The sequence below is a fragment of the Empidonax traillii genome, unplaced genomic scaffold (genome assembly GCF_003031625.1).
Source record: "Empidonax traillii isolate 1590-97213 ecotype Southwest subspecies unplaced genomic scaffold, ASM303162v1 scaffold625:size414109, whole genome shotgun sequence".
Taxonomy (NCBI): Eukaryota; Metazoa; Chordata; class Aves; order Passeriformes; family Tyrannidae; genus Empidonax; species Empidonax traillii.
Genome location: NW_020955818.1, coordinates 141,470 through 164,463, shown reverse-complemented (window position 1 = coordinate 164,463; position 22,994 = coordinate 141,470). Strand labels below are relative to the sequence as shown.

At 50.5% G+C, this 22,994-nt stretch overlaps 1 protein-coding gene and 1 long non-coding RNA gene across 2 annotated transcripts in view; both read left to right on the top strand.

Moving 5' to 3' along the window:
• The first annotated feature begins 9,871 nt into the window (after positions 1-9,871).
• Positions 9,872-15,169, top strand: LOC114065168 (C-X-C chemokine receptor type 3-like). The gene is made up of 2 exons (XM_027898839.1): positions 9,872-10,184; positions 13,988-15,169. Exons 1-2 carry the CDS (start codon positions 10,147-10,149, stop codon positions 14,673-14,675), a joined length of 726 nt encoding a protein of 241 aa, XP_027754640.1. The 5' UTR covers positions 9,872-10,146; the 3' UTR covers positions 14,676-15,169.
• Positions 15,170-15,804: 635 nt separating this feature from the next.
• Positions 15,805-22,994, top strand: part of LOC114065154 — an 8,480-nt gene continuing 1,290 nt past the window's right edge. Inside the window, exons 1-2 of the long non-coding RNA XR_003572884.1 lie at positions 15,805-15,908; positions 18,452-18,453. This is a non-coding gene — a long non-coding RNA (uncharacterized LOC114065154). The remainder of the gene's footprint in view (positions 15,909-18,451; positions 18,454-22,994) is intronic.

The following is a 22,994-nucleotide window of genomic DNA, read 5'->3' as shown; positions in this document are numbered from 1 at the left end:
ACAATTTCTGGAAATAGGGCTTTTAGGGACCCTCAGCCCTTCCCCAGTCCTTTCACCTCGTGCAAATTGAAAGGACGTTTCGCTCGAAGGATGATTCGTGAGGCCAGAACTCCAGGCAAGGACCCCAAGACACCTCCTGCTGTGGTTTGGGGGGTGAAAGAGCTCGGCAAGCTGTGGGCACTCAGCTCCTCACACTCCACACACTGAACACGGCGTTGGGAAGGAGAAGGTTTGGGGTTTTACCTTTCTGGAGGCTTTATGGGATTGGCTTCACCCTGTCCTGAACACCCCCAGGTCTCACAGGGTTGGATCAGCACCCCAAGTCCATTAAATGGTCAACCACCTTAGAGGAGAGAAGAGTTAAAGTCCTTAAAACTGCTGACTTGGGCTCTTTTATGGCCCCAGTGTGTCAACCAGTCAGAAAGAGCAGGGCCAGGCTGTCGGCAGATGCTGCTCTGATAGAGCCACTGCTGCTTCCCCTTCCTGTTTTGCACAAGGGCTGCAGCAGATGTGGAGATACAGCTGGAGCTGAGCTGTGTCTCCATCATTTCACAGGTCACCCCACAGAGACAGCAGCCAAGAAACATCCAGCATTGCCCCCAGATGACACACTGTCAGGCAGGAGGAGCCTGAGAACATTTTCCTATCCTGGAGGTTCATTTACAAGGAGCTGGGAAATTCTATTCATTCTCTTGGCTTTTTATTTTTTTTTATGTTAATCTCTCCAGATTATTCTACCATTCTAATATTTATTTCCAGAATGGGACAGACCTAAGGAGCATTTATTGGCCCTCAGACTGGGACTGTCTATGAGGGACGTTAACCTTCACCACCTGGTTACTGGGAGTCTTTTCCACCCACAAAAGCAGCATTTTAGTTCTCTGACATTAATTTTTTGATGGCAGAGTTTTCTCATCATGTAAACAATCAGAATTCTTTGCCACTGGAAGAGGAGAAAACAAACTTATCCCTGGAAAACTTGACATTACATGGGAAAACATTCATCATGGGGAAATTCTGCTTTAATCTTCTTCTGGAAAGTAAACTAAGAAGCCAGAAATAGCACGTGCAAGTTGGCATTCTCTTTTGGGAAGGGGATTGGGATAAACATCACGAAAACATGCGACTTTTTGGCATCAATATTATTTCAGGGCTTATATCACTTGGAAATTTGTTAAAATCCAGACTGAAAGGGAAATTCATGTACACTAATGAATCAGAATTATCAAGGTTGGAAAAGACCTCAAAGATCCCCAAGTCCAGGTGTCACTGGTGAATCTCCCCATTGGAGATATTTTACAACTGATGGACCTGTATTTACCTCGAGCATGATTTGATAGAGCTGCTGGTTGGTGTGTGGGGATCACACAAACACACATCCAGGAAATCAGCACAGAACACCAGAGGCCACGTTCACCATCTCCTGTTTGAACAGGACCTGCCAGCTGGCTCCCTGCAGAGGCTTTTCTTGGGAATCATCCATCAGGATTCAAATCCTGCCCTTCAGCAGAACAGCTCCGTGTTTGCTGTTTCTCCGCATCTTGGAGAAAGGGGAGGCAGGACTGAAAGTGTGACAGTGGCTGGGCATCCACCTCCACACCAGCGCAGAGGGTTCTTCAGCCCAGGGAAATGCCAGGGGAGCCAATGCCAACGCAAACAACCAGCTTTGAATCAGAATAAACTGGAGCACAGAGCAACAACAGCAGCACTCTGTTTCCCCTTACACCCGATCAAGGGGGTGCAATTGCAGCCTGAGAATTGAAGAAAACCAGAATTCAACTGAAGACAATGAGAATTGAACTGCAGACAACAAAAACTGAGACACCCAGCACAGAATGGCGGATATGGCCCATCAGATATGCAAAGTGATTTGATTAAAGACACCAGAGGAAATAGTATTAGCAATTTCCTGTTCTTCCAGCACTCAAGGTCTCATCTTGGCTGGTTTTTCTCTCTTCTTGTTGATTTAAAAGGTAATAAGGAATGAGAAACCCCCAGATGAGCAATGAGATACTTCCCCAGGCTCTTTGTTCCAGTGTGAGTTCAGATAAGGGCACCCTGAGTAGCAGGAGCCTGACAAAAGATGCTCCTGCAGCTGCCAGTTCCACCTCCAGCCCTTCTGAGCCTCTGCTGCTCGAGCAGATGGTGGCAGATACCACCAGGGAGTTCTAGGAAACAGAAGTTTTGGTTTTAATATTTCCAGCCTCTCATTTCCTGACTGTCAGGGGTGGATCTGGCTGAAAATAATCCACATTCTCAGTCAGAGGTATGAGCTGTGGGGCCTACACCTTCACAACTGAGCCGGTTGTTATCCACTACTTCCAGTCTTCCCAAAACTCTGTCCCACCCTTTCTGCTTGGATTTAACTACGTGTGGTCCCAGTCTCCATATGAAGTGGCTGCTCTGGGCCAGCTGTCAGCTCCTTATCAGCACCAAAAGTGCCTTCCCTGAGCTGTGAATCAGCCCTTCAGTTATATAACCAACTACTCTTATCTGATATTCTGGGAAGTTGGTGCTTTTTGGGGTTTGGGTGGTTTTTTTAATACTCAATGAAGAAGAATTTGACTGTTTTTCTGCCATATCCAACTGCTCTGTGCAGCCCAGGCACACAAAGTGCCAGAAATGGGCTTTGGAATGGAACTGGGAAAGGAAAAGGGAGCAGCTAAGGAGGCTTTTTTCCTAAAAAAAAGATGAAATGAAATCACACCAAAGATCATCTCCCTCGTGATCCCTGGTGTCTCCAGTGCAGGAGTACCACATGAGCTGGTGGGGCTGGGGACAGTCCCAGCTGTCCTTGGCCAGGCACTGTCCAGAGATCAGTGGAGCCTCTGCGAAACTGGGATATGATTCTGCTGGAATTATTGGCCTTTTAGTCTCTTCCAGTAAATGAATGACATTTTAGTCTCTTCCAAGAGATTTTAAGTGCCAAGAAGCAGCGAGCTGAAGGACTGCTGGGACTACCACCCAGTAAAGACTGGAGTTCATCACCCCTTGCCAAACAACATCTTAACCCCCTCTTTGTGCTGCTTCTGATCCATCACCCTGCCAGTCAGAGAGATGCAGGTCACTTCAGTCAGTGCCCCAGGTGGACACACAGGTCTTTCCCCAACGTCCCATGAGCTCCCTGGAGTCATTTTTATGAGGTTTGGTTTCAAATCTGCCACCCTTGGGAGCACATGGATGTCTCAAGCATCCCAGCACAGCTCCATCTGTTTAGTCTGTGGCTCTTTGTGCACCAAACCCCAGCTGGCTCTGCAAGGCCAGGCTCAGGAGTGACTCCTGACCTTGGACTGACAACCAGCAGTCAACACCAGCCCCCTCTTGGGAGAATCCAGATTTCTGGGCAAACATCTGCACATATCTGAAGATCAAACTACACCATAAAAGTTGGCCTTTTTTGGCCATCTGAGGACTTCCGAGGTAAACCAGTGACACTGCTGTTTAAATTCCAGGCTGACACAGACCAGAGGGCTGATCTTAAAGGCTGTTTTCCAGATATTGTGCTCAAGTCTGCCCAGCTCCTCCCTGCCTGGCAGCTCCATTGCAGCTCTTCCAGCTTTCCCCATGAGCACCAAAAGCCTCCTGCAGGTGCTGGAGGGTGGTTGTGAGCCATGAGCTCTGCACCTGCCTGTCCCCAGGGAGGGCAGCAGAACCTGCCTGCTCAGAGGCAGCATCTGCAGAACAGGGAGCATTTTGTGCCCAGCCCTAACAGCTGGTTTCTGCATTGTCTTCTCATTTATCCATCCACATTCCAAGTCCTCCCATTGCTTCAAAAAAAAAAAAAATCAAATTTCAGCCTCTCATTTCCACCTTTACAGAATTAGAACAGAATTATAAAAGCATCAGGCAGATGTTTTCCCCACTCTCAGCCTTTCCCTGGCAGGAACCACAAGCCATTAGTTCAGCTGAAGTCTTGGCTCCCCTCATTATTTATTTAGTTGTGCTTTAGTGCATTATTCCTTCTATCCTGTGTTTTCCTTCTGATTTTTCCCACAATGTTTTTTTTTCCAAGCCCCAGCAGGACTCCACGGACCAGGATCATCTTTGTTTATCCTTTATTTTTGTTTTGCAGAGATTTGGGAAGGAGTAGCTCTTCCAGCAAATCCAGGGGGCTTTGTCAGGGCAGAACCTGCCTCATCCCTGCCATGGACCCCTCCCAGTCCTCCTGCACCTCCACAGCCACATCAACCCCTCCAGGAGCAACAAGTGTGTCCTACATCCTATTTCACACACCCCACTGCTCCCTTCAAAAGGGAGGAAAAGGCAAATCCCAATAAAGCCACAGGAAGCTGGGAATCCTTCAGCCTTCTCTGCGCAGTCGTGGTGATAACCATGGTCACACCAGGCTGGGCTGGTGGGGACACAGGTGACACCAGCTGCAGTTTCAGCTGGCACTGAAAGCCAGTTTCTCCTGAGAAACACTGGAGTGGCCCTGAAAACTCCAACAGACTTGTGGCAGTGTCCCCATTGTCTCTCCTCCAACCCCTAGACTCTCTCCAGACCTTTTATCCCCTCAGCTCCAGCAGAGTTTGTGACCTGCCCAGTGCTAAACCCCACAAATCTTGGTACTAACCTTCCCTGCTCTTAAAACCTGAATTTCTGTGAGCAGCAACCAACATTCTCCTCTCTCTTTCCCTGGATCACAAGATCTTCAGCTGTCCCAGAGGGTACAAAGCTCCCTTCCACTCCCACCAACATCCTGTCTAAAGCAAATCGCCCCAAGCTCTGTCTTTTCCATAAAAGAAACCAAACCCTAATTGATTTTTACAGTGAATTGAGGATTTCCATGAGAACCAAACCACTGAGTCTCTCCCAATACCTTTTATGGGGACAGCAAAGAGGAACCTCAGCAGATGGGTTGGGTTCTTCTGGTCCTGGCTCATTCCCAACCTTTGGAGCCCGTTGGCACAGGGGGCTGCTCAAGGCAACACAACCCCTCCCTGGGCCTCCCTGTGACCTCTCTGCCCACCCCACCACGGTCCCAGCCTGACACAGGCCCTCCAGAAAGGCTGTGGTTTCAGAATAATTCCTTGTCAACCAGAAATAAATGTTTTATGTTGTTTTTCTTGGTGGTTCTACAAAACGGGAGGGTTCAGTGGGCAAAGCATCAAGGGTGAGACCTGGGGAACCGCCAGGCAGGGCACAGCCTGGGGATGAAGCTCACAGAAGGGCTTTGCAGTATTTGAATTGCAGTTTAATGGCTATTTTAATTGCGATTTTATCCAAAAATAAACTTTTGAAAACTAAAGTAGTGCATTAGCGTTGTGCAAAAAGAAGGAGAGGCAGGACAACAGGAGAGAGGAAGCAAAGCATGAGGTGAAAAAGCAAAATATGGAAAGGGAAAGGCCAGGGGAGACATGGGAAAGGTGCCAATGCACTCACCTCTCACTCCTTGCTTGGTCCCTCGTGTAGGACGGTGCTCACAGGAGAAGGAAAGATTTCCCCCAGGTCCTGAAGCCACTGAATGGGTGAGACCAGATGGACCAGGGCACTTCCAGAGCAGGAGTCAGGAAAGGGGCATCCCCTGTGCGATGATGTGCAGGATCCTCGTCCCTCTGGGCATGAAGGGAGGTGGGGACTGAAGGCAGCCCATGCAAGGGGGACACAGGTCAGGGGGTTCTCCATGGACACCTGAGCTGAGGCTGTGCTGGAGAGGCACATTTTGGCCAGGACTAACTGATGTATGAGCAGCTCCATCCCTCCCCTTCACTGAATCCCAGCTGATCTGGTCAAACCCACTTTTCTCCTCTTCCAAGGTGACCTTCCCAACCTCAGCTGAGCCAATACTAACGACCCCTTCCCATCCTGCCCTCCAAGGACACCCCTCCCTGACCGAGGGAACTGCCCAAACCTGTGACTGCTCACGAGGAGCTGCTGTGTGACCTTTCAGGCCTTGCCTTCAACCTGAAAGGCCGAGATGCTTCCCAGGTGGCCGTGGGTTCAACCTGCCCAGGCTCAGTTCTATTACTGACCATCCAAAATGTGGAATGAGAGCACAAAGAAAACTTGGTAACATTTGCACAATCTCTCCACAAACAGGTCTAGAAGACCCCCTCAGGACATCCCTGTTTGCAGGTGGATTTCCCTGGGCTGGCACTGAGGCTGCTCAGGTCTCCTCAGGTTTTGGCAATGGGGCAGTTTAGGTCTCTCTCTTAAGTAACTGATTTTCTGTGGAAGTCATTTTTTTATCTCTGTGGTCCCACTGGGAACTGATTTGTCAGGTGTCCAAGTCAAAGCCATTCAGGAGTACGGGAATTGCAGGAGTAGCACAGAATTCGTTTCCTCCTTTCGTTCTTCCAGGCAGCAACAACGCCCGGAAAGAGCCCCTGAGATTGTTTGCTAAGGAAATAATAAATTTTTCTGTCTGTCAGGTAATTTCAATTGAAAATAACCAATGTCACAGCATCAGAGCTGTTGCTGGTGGTTTGGAATTTCAACTGAATTGACCCACAGGCTTCACCTGCTCAAATCCTGCCACGCTCCAGCCTTGCCTTCACTCCCCTCCTGCACTCCCAAATACTCCTTTGGGCCTCTCCAGTGACTCTGCATTTACCTCCCACCACTGCAACGAGCTTTTGCTCTGCTTTCACTGGCCACAGAGGAGCAAAGGCTGGAGAATACCCCACCCCAGGGACATGTGCATTTGATGAGATATGGGACGACGTTACTTCCACTTGTGCCACTGTGGGCTGGTCCCTCACTGTGGAAATGGCCCTGGCACCAGGCCCTGGCACCAATTCCAGCCCCACATGGATTTATCCTGGTGGGATGGGGGAGAGAACTGGGAAGGTAAAAGTAAGAAAAGTGAGGACTGAGATAAACACTGCAGGTGTGTGGCCCCTGCTGTGGGCCCACGAGGATGGACAGTGATGGAGACAGTCCAGCCAGGGGAGCTCCTGTGGGTGGGGAGGTTCAGCAGGAGCCTGAGGAAATCTGTGGCTTTCCAGGGAAATTCCTGCCAGACTCATCCCTGGAGATGAGCAGAACAGGGGAATGCTGTGACTCAAAGCACGTCCCCAGAACACAACTGGAGCCAGACTGAGCTGACCATGGAGCTGTGGCTGTTGGAGCCTGAGCGTGAATGAGAGACTGAGGTAAAACCACGACAAGAACAGAAATAAAAGGGCACAAAGGTGTGTGTGTTTGAGGCACAGCCCAGAGAGAAACCCCCCAGCCCCCACCAAGGGGGGGTCTGAGCAGGCAGGGGCAGAGCTCTGCAGGGCCAGCCCCCAGGGTCTCACCTGCACTGGGGGTGCTCAGCTTTTCCTGCCCCAACCCTGTGGATTTGTCAGCTGAGGATTTCCAAACTCGAGATGCTCCCAGAGCTGTGGGGGTTTTCCTCCTCCTCAGCTCCTTAGGCCTGGCTGAAGGACACGTCCCAAAGTGCTGTGACCGTGATTGCTTCCACATTGGGAATGTGAGTCAGCAAAGGGGGAAAGCCAGAACACACTGAGATTTGCATTCACATTTTTGCACCCAGCTCTTCCCCCCTCCCCCCCCAAGTTTTATGAATCATCACCATCTCCTTATTTATTTTATCTGGCAGATTTTATCTTGGTAGATTTGCTGCCTTAGACAAACAGGATTGTGCCATTAACACGTTCCCTGTCTCCCCGTAAGGAAACCTTTCCTACCAGCTATGCAAAGCGGGCTGATGAAATCCTGGAAATCTGTTTTATCGCTGGAATTATTGTCCACAAGGAATAAACATTGCCTCAGTAATGCTCTGTCCCAGCATTTGCCCTCATTAAAAGGTAATTTCCTTTTCTAGAGCGGAAAAGGAGAAGAAAGGCAATCAAACAAGGGAGGTGATTATTTCCTTGGCTGTTGAGCTCTTTGGAAAGGTGGAAAGATGAAACTTGTGTTTTTGAGAGAGCTGTGAGATGCACCCAGGTCACACACCTGGGGGAGATCTGACAGTAACTGCTCTGGTTTCTCAAGCAGCCCAAGAGAAAAACAAAATGCCAATAAAACACGAGAAGGGCAGCACAGGCTGTCCCTCCCAGAGCCACAAATCAGCCCAGGGCTCAGGCTGGGTTGGCAACACTTCAGGACAGAGAAATGCTTGGCCACCAAGCAATAGGAGCTGGGACCTGTTTTGTAGCACCAAGCTGCAGTTATTTACAAAGAACATCGTCTGCCCTCAGTTTCCTCGAAATCTGCAAGCGTGTTCAACAAACTTCCTCAAAATGCAAGACATTCAGGTGATGTCATTTCTCTGGGCCCAGAGAAGCTGTGGCTGCTCCATCCCTGCAGTGTCCAAGGCCAAGTTGGACGGGGTTTGAAGAAACCTGGGCTGGTGGAAGGTGTCCCTGCCCATGGCAGGAGGTGGAATAAGGTAAGTTTTAATGTCCCTTCCCACCCAAACCATTCTATGACATGGCAAGAGAAGAGTGGTGGAAGCCTTCATGGGTTAAAAGTGGAGCATTTTGGACAGAAGAAAACTGAAATTTTCTTACCTGTGGCTGACTTCTAATTAAATTCTGTTGTATTTCACCTGCTGAGGAGAAAATAAGAGGAGTCCTCAGCTGCAAAGGGCCCTGTAACCACTGCAGAGGGCCGGCCAAAGCCTTCAAACAAAGGTGTAGCCCAAAATAAACAGGTTGTGGAAACATCCTGGAAACCACCTCACACCGAGGAGAAATCAACTGGGAAAGGTGTGCTTGTATTACAGGGGACACCAGCGGGTTCAAAGAGGGCCCATCAGCCCCGGGGAGTGGTGACCACTGTTAATCTTTCCCAAGGGAAGATTCCCTGGGGGAACCAAGCAAAGACTTCCCCGCCGTGTCCCGGGCACAGCCGGGTGCAGACCCCCCTCGCCACCCTCCCAGCTCCCCGGACAGAGGGCTTTGCTGCTGTGATCACAGACTGGGAGCCCCGGGGGAAGCTCTGGGGACATGGGTGGTGCCCCGGGCAAGCCGAGGGCTCCTCTTATCTCTCCGCGGTGGTTGTGAAATGCTGAGCTGGTGGGAAAGCGGGGACAGCGCTCGCAGGGGTGGTGCCCTTGCAGCTGAGGCTTCTGCTGGATCATCAGGGCAGGAGAGGAACATAAACAAGTGCAACAGGAGCTGTGAAGCGCAACAGAGGCTGTAAAATGTGATCAAACACAAAACTGCTACGGAGAGTCCCGGGCGAAAGCTCACTCATTAAAATCAAATATAGAAGTGAATATTTATACACTTAAATCAAAGCACAAATTATATAAATCACCAACCAGCCCAATCCCTATTTCCAGGGGCTTTGGCAGATGTTCTCCCCCAGAGCTCCTGGGCAGACCCAGGGTTGCCATCGTGCTCTGGGCAGGGATGTTCCCCCAGGTGGGAACAGGAGGGACAGAGCTGTGCAGCATCTGGAATTTCAGCACCTTTATCTTCTTACAGCTCTTCATCCCTTCAAGAAGCGATGAGGGGAATGGTAGGACTGGCGTTGGACAGGCAGCAGACCCTCCCTGTTGATCAGAAACCATCACAGCCTTTAGCTCCCTGCTTTCATGTCCTGGCTGCAGCAGGAGATCCACATCCCACACAGGGCTGGGAGCTGTGCTGGGGGTTCATGTGGCTGTGGGTGTATCCCACGGTGCCTGTGGGACGTTCCTCCACTCTTCGCTGATACCTCACGCAGAGAGTCCCCAAAACACGGGTGAACTTGGCTTCCATCCAGCATCACACCTGGAGAACAATCAGGAGCGTCGGTGAACGTCATCACCGTCCAGCCCGGGTCTCCCAGGGAACACCAACACAAACACTTCCCAGGAGAGCCCAGTCCAGCTTTTCATGCAAGGGGACATCCTTCCTTTGCTCAGAGCAAGTTCTTTACTCATGGGTAACCCTGGCTCAGCCAGACAAGAGCAGGACTGCACCCTGTAATCTGCTCCAGCCCCCGATTCCGAGGAAGTGTCTGGGACTCCCCTTCCACGCGGGGCATCAGTTTTTCCAGACAGCTGAAAGTCGACGGCTGCCACGATCCCAGTGAGTAATCCTTGTGAAACCAGCGCCGGGGAAGTTGCCCAGCCAAACAAATTCTGTCACCGTGGCTCTGTGCTCTGACGTGGTGCTGAACGTGCAGCACTATATATAAAACCCAGGAAACGATCCAAGGGAAGTGGCCCATTTCAGCTCTGCTGCAGCCCAGGCACAGGGCACAGGGATGCAGAAAACTATTCCTGGCTGCTTCTTCCAGCAAATGTAAGTATTTTTCCTTTTAAACTAAATTGTAGTAGCACTTCATTACAGTCAGGATATTCCATGGAAATCTGTGTTCCCAATTTTTGTCTCCTCTTCTTTATATTCTTTGATACCATTCCAGGAGGAATTTTGAAAGGAAGTATTTGTTTAACAGTGGGAGGTGGTTTGCTGTCAGATTACAACAACACAAGTTACTATTAAGTGGAATTTGGGAAGCATGTCAGGAGAGAGATTTCTGTGGAGATAAAACCTGTGCCGCTGAAAACGCCAAGTGTTGGATCAGGAAACGTCCCATGAGCTTGAACTGAGGTTCCATCCTCCCAAAGAGCTGTCCAAGTGTCACTGTCCACGTGCAGCGATCCACAGACAGCAGGAGGCTGCTTTGAAAAGTGTAAAGAAACAGATGAATTGGCTCAGGTTTCCTCCTTCACCGATTCTGGAAACAGCCCCTCGTTCCTGTTCCCAGCTGGCCCCATCCCAGGCACGATCCCACCTGCCCAGGTGAAGGCAGAGGGGAGGGTCTGCTGGTGGGGAGCATCTTCTCCCCCTCCCCAGGGCCCTTGGTGGGCTGGCAGGATTTCCCAGCTGTGAATTTGCTGTGGGTGGGGATATTGGCAGTGGCACTCAGGGGAGCCTGTGGCTTCAGCCCCTCCTGGGGCTCCCTGCACAATCTGTCCTTCATGCAGTGCCTCCTCAGCCTCACCTCTGTCTGACCAGGCTGGGGCTGACCAGTGCTGTGCCCTGGGTGGATCTCTGGTGCTGGGTTTGGGTAGAGCAGCAAGGACTGTGCCCTCTCCCCATCCTCGTGGCCCCCAGGCAGCATTCCCTGCCTCCTGCCACCATTCCCTGCCTCCTGCCACAGCCCAGCCCGTGCCCACATGGCATTCCAGAGGGTGTGTGTTGGCAGGTGCCAAAGCCCTGCTGGGGGCCACTGGAGCTCTCCCTGACAGAGCACCCAGCTCTGCTTAATGAACCAGAGCAGGTGTATCCAAACTGCATTCGGAGCAGGAACTGGGAATCAGGATGTTCTTTTCCCTATCAAACATCTCCAGCTGCCTGTGTGGTGACACATGGGCCTGCTCCTGTCCCTTGGCCCAGGGTGTCACCTGTTTCCTTTCCCCGTGCCCAGATTCCTTCGGAGGTATGAAAAGCGTCCCCGCCTGGGGACAACCTGTAACCTGTAACCTGCTGGCTGGGACACCCAGCAGAGATAAACATCTAAATCCCCTGCGGCCAAGGAGGAAATCCAACCTCCAAACCTCGTTCTGCCACATTCTGGGTGCAGTTCTAAGCACTAAATCACAGCGTGAGAGAGGTGAGGGAGGCAGGAGGGAGCCCTGACGATGATCCCGTGACAATCATCCTGTGACAATGATCCCGTGACAATGGTCCCATGACAATGATCCTACCTCCTGGGCCAGTTGTGGCTCAGAAGGAATTACACCTCTGCCATGTCTCTAACAGAAAGTGGGGAGGCATCTTCTATCCAGGAACTCCAGCTCTTTTCCAAAGGACACGGTGGTGGTAAGGAAAATGCTGGCAGTGTTACGTAAAATGCTGAATTTTTCAAGAGGGGAGGAGATGAGAAACAGTCTGAGCTCCTCAGTGTCCAGACTGGCTGCTTTGGGTACCTCCTCCAGCTGGACCAGCTGCTCCTCATTCCTAACACTCCTCCTTAGATGAGCTGATCACCAAGCCCTGGTGTAAGGTAGGACCCAATGTCCAGGAACTCAGAGTTAAAATGCTCCACAGGGACAAGATCTCCTGTAAATCCACCACTGGTGGTTGTAAACAAAAAGAGAACATTCTTGTTGTACCTTTCCAAAGGAGTAATTTGCTTGAGTAGCAAGATAAATCAGGATTTACCTGCACTTATCACAGCTTTGGTCTCCTCCACTTGTAGCCAGGGAGCTGAATGAGCCTTCACACTGTGGATCCACGTGGGTTTGATCCAATAGATCTCGATTTTATTGGTGCTCTGTCAAAACAAATGATCAAACCAATCACAGAGTCATTAAAGTTGGAGGAGACCTCTAAGATTTAAGCCCAACCAGCGCTCAGACATCAGTGGTCAGAGATTAACTGTTGCCCATGTCCTCAGTGGAGAAGAAAAGCCCATCTCGGGCAGACAGGGAACACCAAAGGGCTGCACCAGGACTGGGCTCAAAGCTCCTGGACTTCATGGGGAGAGCACAGACCACTGATTTTGGAAAGATTTTGCTTTTGCCACAAAATGCACGGTCATTTTTTCTGCTTAATCACTGTGGAAAACGAGGGCAGGATGAACCAAATCGACTTCACCTGAAGTACAGGGAGAAGTTTTCCCTCCCTCTTCCCCAGAGCATTCCTGTAGCAAGTTGGATCAGATACTTAAAAGACAAAGGAGAACAGGCACATGTAATCTCAGATGAGTCAGCCTGGTACAGATCGAGTCTCCACAGGCAACGGGAATCCCAGCCTTAACAAAACTGGCTCAGGACCTTTCAGAGGAATCACTCAGGATTATCATCATCCCACCACAACTAAAACCAGGCAGTGACTAAAGCAACCAGCCAGACCTGTTGGGTAACTGCACTGGAAAAGCTCAGTAGTTCCAGCTCCAAGGCAGTCCCATTGGGAATTCTGAGAATTCACATTAAGGAGATAATTGCTCAGTATGAGAGAAATGGGATGGTTACTCTCAGTTAAATCTCTGGGGCTCAGCCTCCTGGAAACCTTTCTTGAGCTGTTGGCCTCAAAACTGGTCACACACTTCAGCCAAGAGCCAAATGTTGCCAAGTTCCTTATTACAGTTAATGAAAATGCCCAAATGTGAGATCTCTGCAGAACCCCACCTGACACATCATTCCTCTAATTCCTGATAAAGAGCCTTCCCTTACTATCCCACCCCAATGCATGACCTAATCACAGTTTCATCTACTCCACATTTCTTACCTTGTTTTCCTCTATAAAAATGCCTCATGAAACAATATTTGAACTCATTTAATGAGACTCAAGCAATGTGACACTTGCTGGTGCTCACCTGGGAGATTTATGATCCAGCTACAGAAGGAAGCTGGGCCCAATAAATTTAACTGTGAGACACCCACGTTGTTCTTCCTTATCTCCTCTCTGCCATTTAGATAACAATTTCCTTGTTTATTTTAGTAGAATTGAATTAGCACATTATTTTAGTGTTTTCTGGCAACTGAAGTTCATCATTTTCTGGCTCCTCTTGTCCAACTTCTCCCTTTCAAACACAGGCCCCAACTTTGCTATTTCAAAATTTTCAGGGACTTCTACCAGCTAAAACTTCTCAGTGATAAATAACAAGGGAGATGCTTCCATCTCCCACCTCACCTTCCTTACCTGACCATCCTTGTTTCACGGCTCTTCATCTGTTGTCTTGGTCTCTCCAACATAATTCTTATACATTTATGCTAATCTTTTATACTGATCTTCATCATAGAATCCTCACTCATCATCCAATCCTCACTCCACCTTTTGTAAGCATCTTTCTTTTGGGATCAGAAGAACTAATAATTTAACCCAATTAACCTCTTGGTGCTCTTTGTAACCTTAACTCACACAGGGACAGTTCCCACTCTGCAACATCACACCAGTTATGCTGCTACCTGAAAATATCCAAGCACTTTATGAACTTCATTCCTGTTTAAGATACGAGTGTGCAAACACAAGCTCAGGTCCTGAGCCGTGAGTCATCTCCAACCAGTTCTTGACGCCCAAATGTGTTTGTACACTTTGCCTGGAATCTACCCCACTAATTTTACATTTAATCACCCTTTTTTTCTAATGCATTCTAGGTATTCTTCCCTAACTGGCATTCTGATGGAGAGAGACCACATGAAAGACCTCAGGAGATACCTGGCACTCAAATACATCCAGTACCTTGTCCTGTCTTCCTCCAACGCCCTCAGCACGCTGCTGGGCCTGCTGGGCAGTGCGTGCACCGTGATCACCCTGCAGTCTGCCAGGGTTTCCTCCAAGTCCACCGCAGTGCTCATCTCCAGCCTGGCAAAGGCAGACGTGCTGGTCGTGGTGAGCCTGGTTTTGGAGGTGGGTTCATGGACCCTTGGAGCGGGTGCATCGCCCGCAGCAGCTCTGGCGCGGAACCTCCTGACGGCGAACGCCCACATCAGCTGCGTCCTGCTCAGCGCCGTGGCCCTGGAGGCCTACCTGATCACCTTCCTCCCCACCCAGTCACGCCACCTACGGACCGTGAAGAACGCCAGGAGGGCATCCAGGCTCATCTGGGTCCTGGTGGCTGCAGAGTGCGCCCTGTTCCAGGTGGACGATCTCCTGACGGCCAGCGGTGCCTCCGCTCCCGCCCATGGCCCCTGGGCTCTCTTGTTTCCCCTCTCCAGCACGGCTGCTGCCCTCCTCAGGTCCCTCACTTACATCCTGGGCGTTCTCTTGAGGATTTTCAATGTCTACATCTACTACAAGATATTTTTCAGCATGTCTAACAGGTCTAGGCTGAAATCAAAGTAGAGCCTGTTCGCGGGGGAAGCGGCGCCGTGACACCCAACAGAAGGTGCTTCAAACCAGTTCCAAACCATTGGTTTGGAAACTGTTCAATAAGCAGGACCAAGGCTCGTGTTTGGGCTCCCCAGGGGGTTTAAACCCTCCTGTTTGCTGGTGCTGTGGTCATGGAGAGGAGCTGGGGCTGAGGAGCCCCTTGGCACTGAGACACCACCACCAGCTGTGCCTTTGGTTGGGCTTTATCCACCATGCAGGTGGAACAAATGACATTTCAGGGAGGGTTGTAAAGCAACCCCACTGTCTTCTATATCAAAAGGGTGCTTGGAGGATTACTCAGGGATCTGTTGAGCCAATATGTAGTTGTTTACTGAAGACATGATCTAAATATCTCTGACCCAGGTGACCCACCAGACTCACGGATGGAAAGTCAAGGTGAGCACTGAGCAGGGTCAGTTGGGCACTGAACAGGCTCCCCAGGGCAGTGGGCACAGCCCCAAGGCTGCCAGAGCTGCAGGAGGGTTTGGATGATCCTCTGGGGCACAGGGGGTGACTCTTGAGGATGCGCCTGTGCAGGGCTGAGGGTTGGACTGGATGGTCCTTGTGGGTCCCTTCCAGCTCAGCACATTCTGTGGATGATTCTGTGACACTCCCTAAGACACAAGTGGCTGTAGACACTTCCAACCACCTCTGCCCTCTGCTTGGGAGATGCCCCAGATCCCACAACTACAGACAGTGCTGTTGGGAGACCGAACCTCTCGATGTGTTCTGCCACCCCCACATGGTGGCTGTGGAGCCAGCAGTGAGTGCTGGGTGCTGACAAGGGCTTCTCAGGAGACCTCAAAGGAAGCTGTGCTGAGGGCTGGGCAGTGAGAAAAGGCAGAGCAGAAATGTAATTGAGTCAATTAAAGCCCTTTGATGCGCGTTGCCGAACAAAGCTGATCCCTCGGGCGGGAGGGATGTCCTGGTGCACTGTGATTCACTGCTCTTAGTCTTGAAACGAGACACTCTCAGGAGAGATGAAATGCTACTTGAAGTGCTGTAATGAATAAAAATTGGTTTGGTTAAAGCTTGTGATTTCTTTATTACAAATGGGAGGTTCTGCTGCAGTTGCAGCTCTGGCAGAAGCCGAGGCTGAGTGGGGATGATCCCACCAGAGCTGTGTTTGGTGCACGAGGAGCACGGGGGTTTAATCTCTGCATTCACCACTTGGCTCAGGAATTTTTTCTGCCTGATCACCCTGGTGTCTCTGCCCTTGGGACAATCCTTTCCTTAAGAAATTAATGAAAGCAAATCTAAGTGTGTCTGAGCTGTGGTCAGGCTGGAAGGGAAGGAGATGCTCCACAAGGGTGTTCTGGGACAGCACACCAGGCTATGAGGGATCTGCATGGCTGGAACACCCAAAGCACTTTGCAGTCAGTGACAGACCCTTTATTCCCTTTGCTCACATCCTCATCTGAAGTTTCCTGACCCCTGAAAGAAAGCTGATTCCTCTACAGCTGGACTAACAGACACGAGCTATTTTTATTTGCCCCTTGAATTCGATTCCCTGAGTGCTTTGGGGTGGTTTATGAACCAGCAAATCCCACTGTTGATCTAGCTGTGACTCTGATATCAGGTCATTCTCTGCCAAAGAGCTCAAAGTCTGCCTTGGCCTGGAGCTCAGAATCACAGAATTATGGAATGGTTTGGGTGGGAAGGGATCCTCATCCAGTCCCACTCCCTGCCATGGGCAGGGACACCTTCAACTAGCCCAGGTTGCTCCAAGCCCCATCCAATGTGGCCTTGGACACTTCCAGGGCAGCCACAGCTTCTCTGGGCAACCTGTGCCAGTGTTTGGCTTGGAGCTATTTCCTGCACCAAAACCCCCAACCCATCCTCCCCAGGATGACAGAAGCCTTTTCTGGGGGGCAGGGAGAGGCACCCATCCCTCTGCAGTTGGGAATTCCAGTGGAAGGCACAGACGGGCAGGACACAGCTGGCATGGGGAGGGCATGTGCCTCTCACAAGATCCATGTCCTGCTCTCACAGGACACTGGAAATGTATAAACTCTGCCTCTTGGAAGAAAACTGGTTTAGATTTCAAGGCTTTCAAGTGCGTTGTCAGCCAGGAATTGCATCACTGCAGCAGCACCGCACGAGCAGAAAGCTGAAATCAAACAAAGCCTGGAATACAAACATAATGATGCACAAACAGGGGAATTCCCACGTCGTGGGAATGACCAAAATTGTTAAATTGCACAGATGAGGCTACACAGTGTGTTTACCTCACTTAAAGCATTAAGGCAAGAAGGAAACCTTTCTCCTTCTTTTGCTGGGAAGACTCATTCAAAGAAAGCTCAAAGATAATTCAAAGAAAGTTTGATGATAGTCCACAGAGCTGTTTCTGAGAAGGAAAGAGTTAGACAGAAAAGCATTTTTCTACAACTGGGTCATCTTTCAGAGATCTGTTTTCTGAAGCACCGATAATCCAAACAAAGGGCTGGAGATTAAATCTCCCAGAACCCACATGAGCAGATTGAACTGAAGAGATGGGTTTGCTCCCTGCAGTAAATCACACTGACAGAAGACATTGAGAGCTCTTGGGAAATGTTGGTGTTTTGATATCGGTGCCTCAAAATTCTGGAGAGTTACGAGAAAATGTGTTTCTTCGAACTGTTGCTGGCTCCATTTTCTCTAACTCACAGCTATTTCTCCAAGCGACATTTAACATATCTCTGAGGGTGTTTTATAACGAAACCGAGCGCTCTCGAGAGTGCAAGGAGATTTTTGGCCGCGCTGGCTCCGGCTGGGAACGCGTGAACAGCACGTGGTGCTGAGTGGCCCCGGCCACACCAAGGACACGCCGTGTCCGACACGTCCTGCCCAGGGTTCTGGCTCTGCACCCTCGTTCCTGTTCGCTGCATCACCCCTGGAAGCGCTCCTGGTTCCGCGGAGATCGCTGCTCTTGTTTAAGCACATCGTGCCCTCTGCTGGGAGCGGGATGGTTTAGAACAGCCCGGAGGGAAATCCTCCCCCTTCGTCCTGGCAGATGCCTTGTGACAAGGACAAGGGGGAAAGGCTTTAAGCTGAAGGAAGGGAGATTTAGATGGGATATTGGGAAAGAATTCCTCCCTGTGAGGGTGGGCAGGCCCTGGCACAGGTTGCCCAGAGAAGCTGTGGCTGCCCCTGGATCCCTGGAAGTGTCCAAGGCCAGGTTGGATAATGGGATAATAAAAGGTGTCCCTGCCCATGGCAGGGGGTGGAAGGATGGAGTTTAAGGTCCCTTCCCACCCAAAGCAGTCTGAGATTCCATGCTGTGATCCCATTGTGCCATAGCAGTGCTGGGAGGTGACAGCTCCACCCCTGGTGGCCCCTTTCCCCAGCCACCTCAGCCCTCTGCCACACGACCCCTATTTATTCCAGCCTGGCTCTGTGACCTCTCCCTTGCAAGCTGCAGCTGTGCCAAATAAATCCCCTGGGGGCTGAACACCCACTCCTTTGCCCCCAGGATTATTTGGGGTAGGACAAGCAGTGACATTGCCACACACGGTCCTGCACTGCTCTGCAACCCTCCAGCTCAGGCTCTGGAGGTACCTGTGGCCAGGTGGGAGCTTTCTGTTTGTCAGAGCAGTGTGATGGTGTGTCACACCTCAACAGGGAATTTCTGGGGGGGGGAGGGGGCACAGCAGGGTTCTGCCTGCACCCCACAGCCCCCAGGGTGCAGCTGGGAGTGACCCCGTGGGTCACACAGCCAGGCCACAGCCCATGGAAAGCTCCTTGGTGATACATGGTTTGGGATTTAACAGGAGTTTCTGGGGGAATCATATCACGGAGTCACCTGGCAAGGTGATGTTTGCTGAAAGCAGTGCTGGTTTCCAGCTGCACGAGCCAAACTCCGGCCTCCTGGCCAGGGTAATCAGGGGGAAATGGGATTACAGGTGCAGGTGTGGCTCTCTGGGAGGCCCAGAGAGCTGAGTTCAGACACACACAGGGGTGAGGATGCGACAGGGATGGGAAGGACCGAGGTGACACACTGCACATTTCCATTCCCTTTCTTCCCTCCCACTGATCCCCACGTTTTCCTGAAATTAGGCTGGACAGGCACCCAAGCAGAAGCATCTGTTTCTCCTTTCAGTGTCAGCAGTGTAAATAAAGTGCATTTGGGATGTTTGGATTCCATAAATCTATTGGTTTTGGCTCCTCTATGGCCCCAGCCGGGCTCTGATCCGGCGCCAGGCACACGGGAGCTGTTTACAGAGCGGGGTGACCGTGGGGACCCTGCCTGTCACTGCAGCAACTGTCACCTCCCCTGGCCCTTCGCTGAAATAGCTCCTGGAACAGCAGCTGCTGAAGGGGGGGATGGAGGTCCCAGGGGCTGGGGGTGCCAGCACCCCGTGGATGGCCCTCACCAGCCTTCACAGAATGGTTTGGGCTGGAAAGGACCTTCAAAGGCCACTTAATCCAACCCCTCCATGGGCAGGGACACCTTCCACTACACCAGGCTGCTCAGAGCCTCATCCACCACCTTCCCATCCTCAGCCTGGCTCCCTTTGGCTGCCTCCTGTGGCAGATCCCCTGCCAGACTCGTGCTGTCACCACGGTGGGGAGCCAGCATCCTTCGGGAAGGGTTTGTGTGTCCAGGCTCCAGCACAGCCCAGTCCCCAGGGTGGGCTAAATCCTTCCCGCAGTTTAGAAAAGGATGACCTGGGGCACTCACCCTGCTACTGCTCTGAGTCCTGGCGCTGAGTTTGGGTGGAAAATTGAGCACCTCAATGGTTTAAACCAGAGCAGATGCATCACCACGAGAGCTACCAAACAATTACTTAAATCTGTTTAAGCTCGTTCCTTTTTGTCTCTTTTGAATAGTGGAGTAGAAATATATATTCCCTGTGACTTTTTCCTTGTTAACTTGCCTGCTTTTCCCCAAAGGATTGTTAATGAGACACTGCATGGCCTCAAGAACATGGAAGACAGGCCTTTTCCTTGTAAACACAGCAGCCCAGTGGTTTGCTGGAATTCACCCCAGAACAGAACCACCCTCGGGGTTAGGAGGTCACACTATAAGCAGATACTTTGCCATAGTTTTACGTTTTCAGATGGAGGAACACAGACAAACACAAGATTTTCCTTTGCCTGCTAAAGAAACAGAGGGGATGTGAATCCAGGTGGGCACTGCCCCTGAGGGCTGGTTTGGGGGTCTCCAGGGCTTGCAGAGCCTGATCCCACCAGGCCCCAATTCTGTGTTTCCCTCCTCGAAATCCCCTGTGCCTTGTGGACATCAGAGCCACGACCTGGCAGCTTTTTTCCAGCCTCCTTTCCACAGGATGGGCTGTTTGCTCAGGTAGCTCGGAGGGAGGTGAGGAGGAAGATGAAGGGATGCAAACCCCATTTGCCCTTCAGGTGGAAGGGCGGGTGATGCTTTGGACTCCCCCACCTGCGCGTGGGGGGTGCTTTGTGCCCAGCCAAGGTCAGTGGTGGGGCTCCAAACCTCCCTGTTGATTATTTACGTGAGAAAAGGCAGATTTGCCCGTCCTGTGGCTGATCCAAGATGCAAGGGAAGCTCAGCCCCAGCGAGATGGAGACGCTGCAGAGTGGAGGGTGTCATTCCAAGGGTGAGCTCTGTCCAAGGAGATAAATAACAAAGAACGGGAAAAACATCAAAAGGAGGGGGATTTTCTGAGCAGAGAAAGGGCTTTTCTCCGAGCAGAATCGGAGGGGGGGAGGCATCAGGAGCTCATGGAGCTGCTGACCTTCAATCCAGGCAGAATCTTGCTCCTCGCTGAGGTCAAAAGTTGTATTTGCTTTTTGGGAAATGCCTCGGCTCCTTTATCCAAGAGCAACAACCCCGCGTGTCTCGGGGAGGAGGGGGCGGGACTGCACGAGAGTGGGATGGAATGACAGCTGAACCACGGCCCCCACTCGTGCACATCCCCCCTCTGAGCCGGGGCAGGCAGAGCTGCCACGACCCCGCAGGGTTTTCCTGCCAGCCGGGACCGAAAGCGAAGGAATCAGCGACTCCTGCCACTCCGGCTGGATGCTTCCCCACCAGGAGCTGCTCTCCCGGGAAGCTCCGTGCTCGGGAGGTGGATCCTGACAGCACAGCTTGAGTCCCGATCGCCCCGAGAGCAGAAAGGAGGGTTTGGGGGGCTGGGGAAGCAGCTTCGAAGCCGTCAGGTAGAAAAGGGGGGGAAACCCCCCCTCAAATTGAAACTGCAGAACGGGCTCAGCCACTTTCAGATCCCTCAAATCGCTATTTTTCCCCCCTCCTCCATCCCGTGGAAAGCACTGACATTACTCCCTTAATTATTTGTATGTAAAACACTCAATAATCTATTTTAAAGTGATTTTTGAATTCAGTTATCTGCACGTTTCATTGACAAGGCAGGAGACACATAAAGCAACTGAAAGAAAAAAAAACATTTTTGAATACCTCCATGGATCAAGAGCCCAGATGAAAAGCAGATGTTGGAGGCAGCTGCATAAAACAAATATTGAGGAGGCCAAGAAAAGAGATCCTAAAGAAATAACATCCCTGGTGATGTGCTCCTCCAGAACATCTCTGTGTTGCTGGTTAGAGCAGACAGGTTTTTAGCCAGCCAAGTTTTTAGGCAGCCAGATGTTAAGCCAGGTTTGCCACCCCCACCTTTGGGGTCCCTGCTAAAGCTGTGCCAGTTTGTAGTCCCACTGGCACCCCAAAAATGCCCCAAAAAGCATCACTCCAGTCTCCTCTGGGGCTGGGTGATGGCTTCACACAACCTCCTGATAAATCTGCTGAACCTCACCCTCTTCCCTCACTCTTCTCCCCTCACTCTTCTCCCCTCACTCCCTGGGATGTGCTAATGTGAATTATGGTCTCCTTGAATTTTCATTAAGAACACGGAAATGAGAGAAGAAATTAATCACAACCTCTACTCTGCCCTTCCCTTAAAAGGGGAAAAAGGCAACAGAGGGGGGAAAGGAAGGATTAACCAGCTGCAAAATAAAAGACCTTTGTTTCCCCTACAAGGTAAACCACGCTTCGAAATCATTCTCGTGAAATCCTTCGAGGTCATTGCAGTTGTTAATTAATCGTGAACAGACACCTCTGTACAGCCCCACCCTCCCCATCAGCAGGGGCCACTCTGGTGGGGATGGTGGGTGTCCCTGGCAGATGCCAGAGCTCTGCCATGTCCTGCTGCAAGGACACTGAGCCCTCCTCCCCAGGCCAGAGCCGAGCAGGAGCGGCCACACTCGTGACAAAATTGTCCCCACACTGTCCCCACACTGTCCCCACATTGTCCCACACTGTCCCCACATTGTCCCTGTGGCCAGCAGCCCTTTAGCACAGGGCATGTTGCCCCCTAAACCTGCCCAGACTTCCAGAGTCATTTAATGTTGGAAAAGCCCTCTGAGATCCTCGAGTCAGCTGTTCCCCCAGCACCTGCCTGGTACAAGCTCCAACCCCACCTGAGCCCCCCTCAGTTCCTTCCACAGGGAAAAGGATGGTGAAAGTGGATCAAAAAGATACTAATGAGGGTTTTTTCACAGTACAAAATTGAAAAAAAAAAAACATATAAAACCAAGTTGCATGGCAAGATCAGGGCCAAGGCTTGACCCAACTTACCCAGGGGCTCTCCCACTGTCCTGGAAAGGCTTTCACTGCAAAGTGATTCACCACACACGGAAGTGAAGAAAGGAAAAAATCCACTTTCCTTTCAGTTTGGTCAATCTGCCTTCCCCAGCCCCCTGGATGGTGCTGCAGAGTGAGTGTGTTCTACCACTGCAGGCACGAGGGGCCACCAGGGCTGCCCACCCCATGAAATCCTGAGGACTGCAGATGGTTTCAGCCCAAATTTCACATAAAACACAGCAATAAGGCTTTTTTTCCCCTAATAAAGGAACTCTATAATAATCACAGCACAGGATACTGCAGAGACCTGGTGATTAAACACGCCATGAGACTCTTGGCCCTTCTCAGTACAGTATAAAACTATAAAAAAGTCAAGTTCCTGAGTCCCAGATCTGCTTGTCATGGCAGGTTTCTCTTCGGCACAAATGTTGAAGATGCCACATTTCATTGTCTGCAAGAATTCTCCAGGGAGAAGAATTCAAGCAATGAAAATAGTTTGGCATTTGACCAACTATTTAAAATATTTAACAATGACCTTGAGAATTACACAAGGATCCAGTTAAAGCCATAGTTTAAGACAAAAAAAAAAAAAAAAAAAAAAAAAAAAAAAAAAAAAAAAAAAAAAAAAAAAAAAAAAAAAAAAAAAAAAAAAAAAAAAAAAAAAAAAAAAAAAAAAAAAAAAAAAAAAAAAAAAAAAAAAAAAAAAAAAAAAAAAAAAAAAAAAAAAAAAAAAAAAAAAA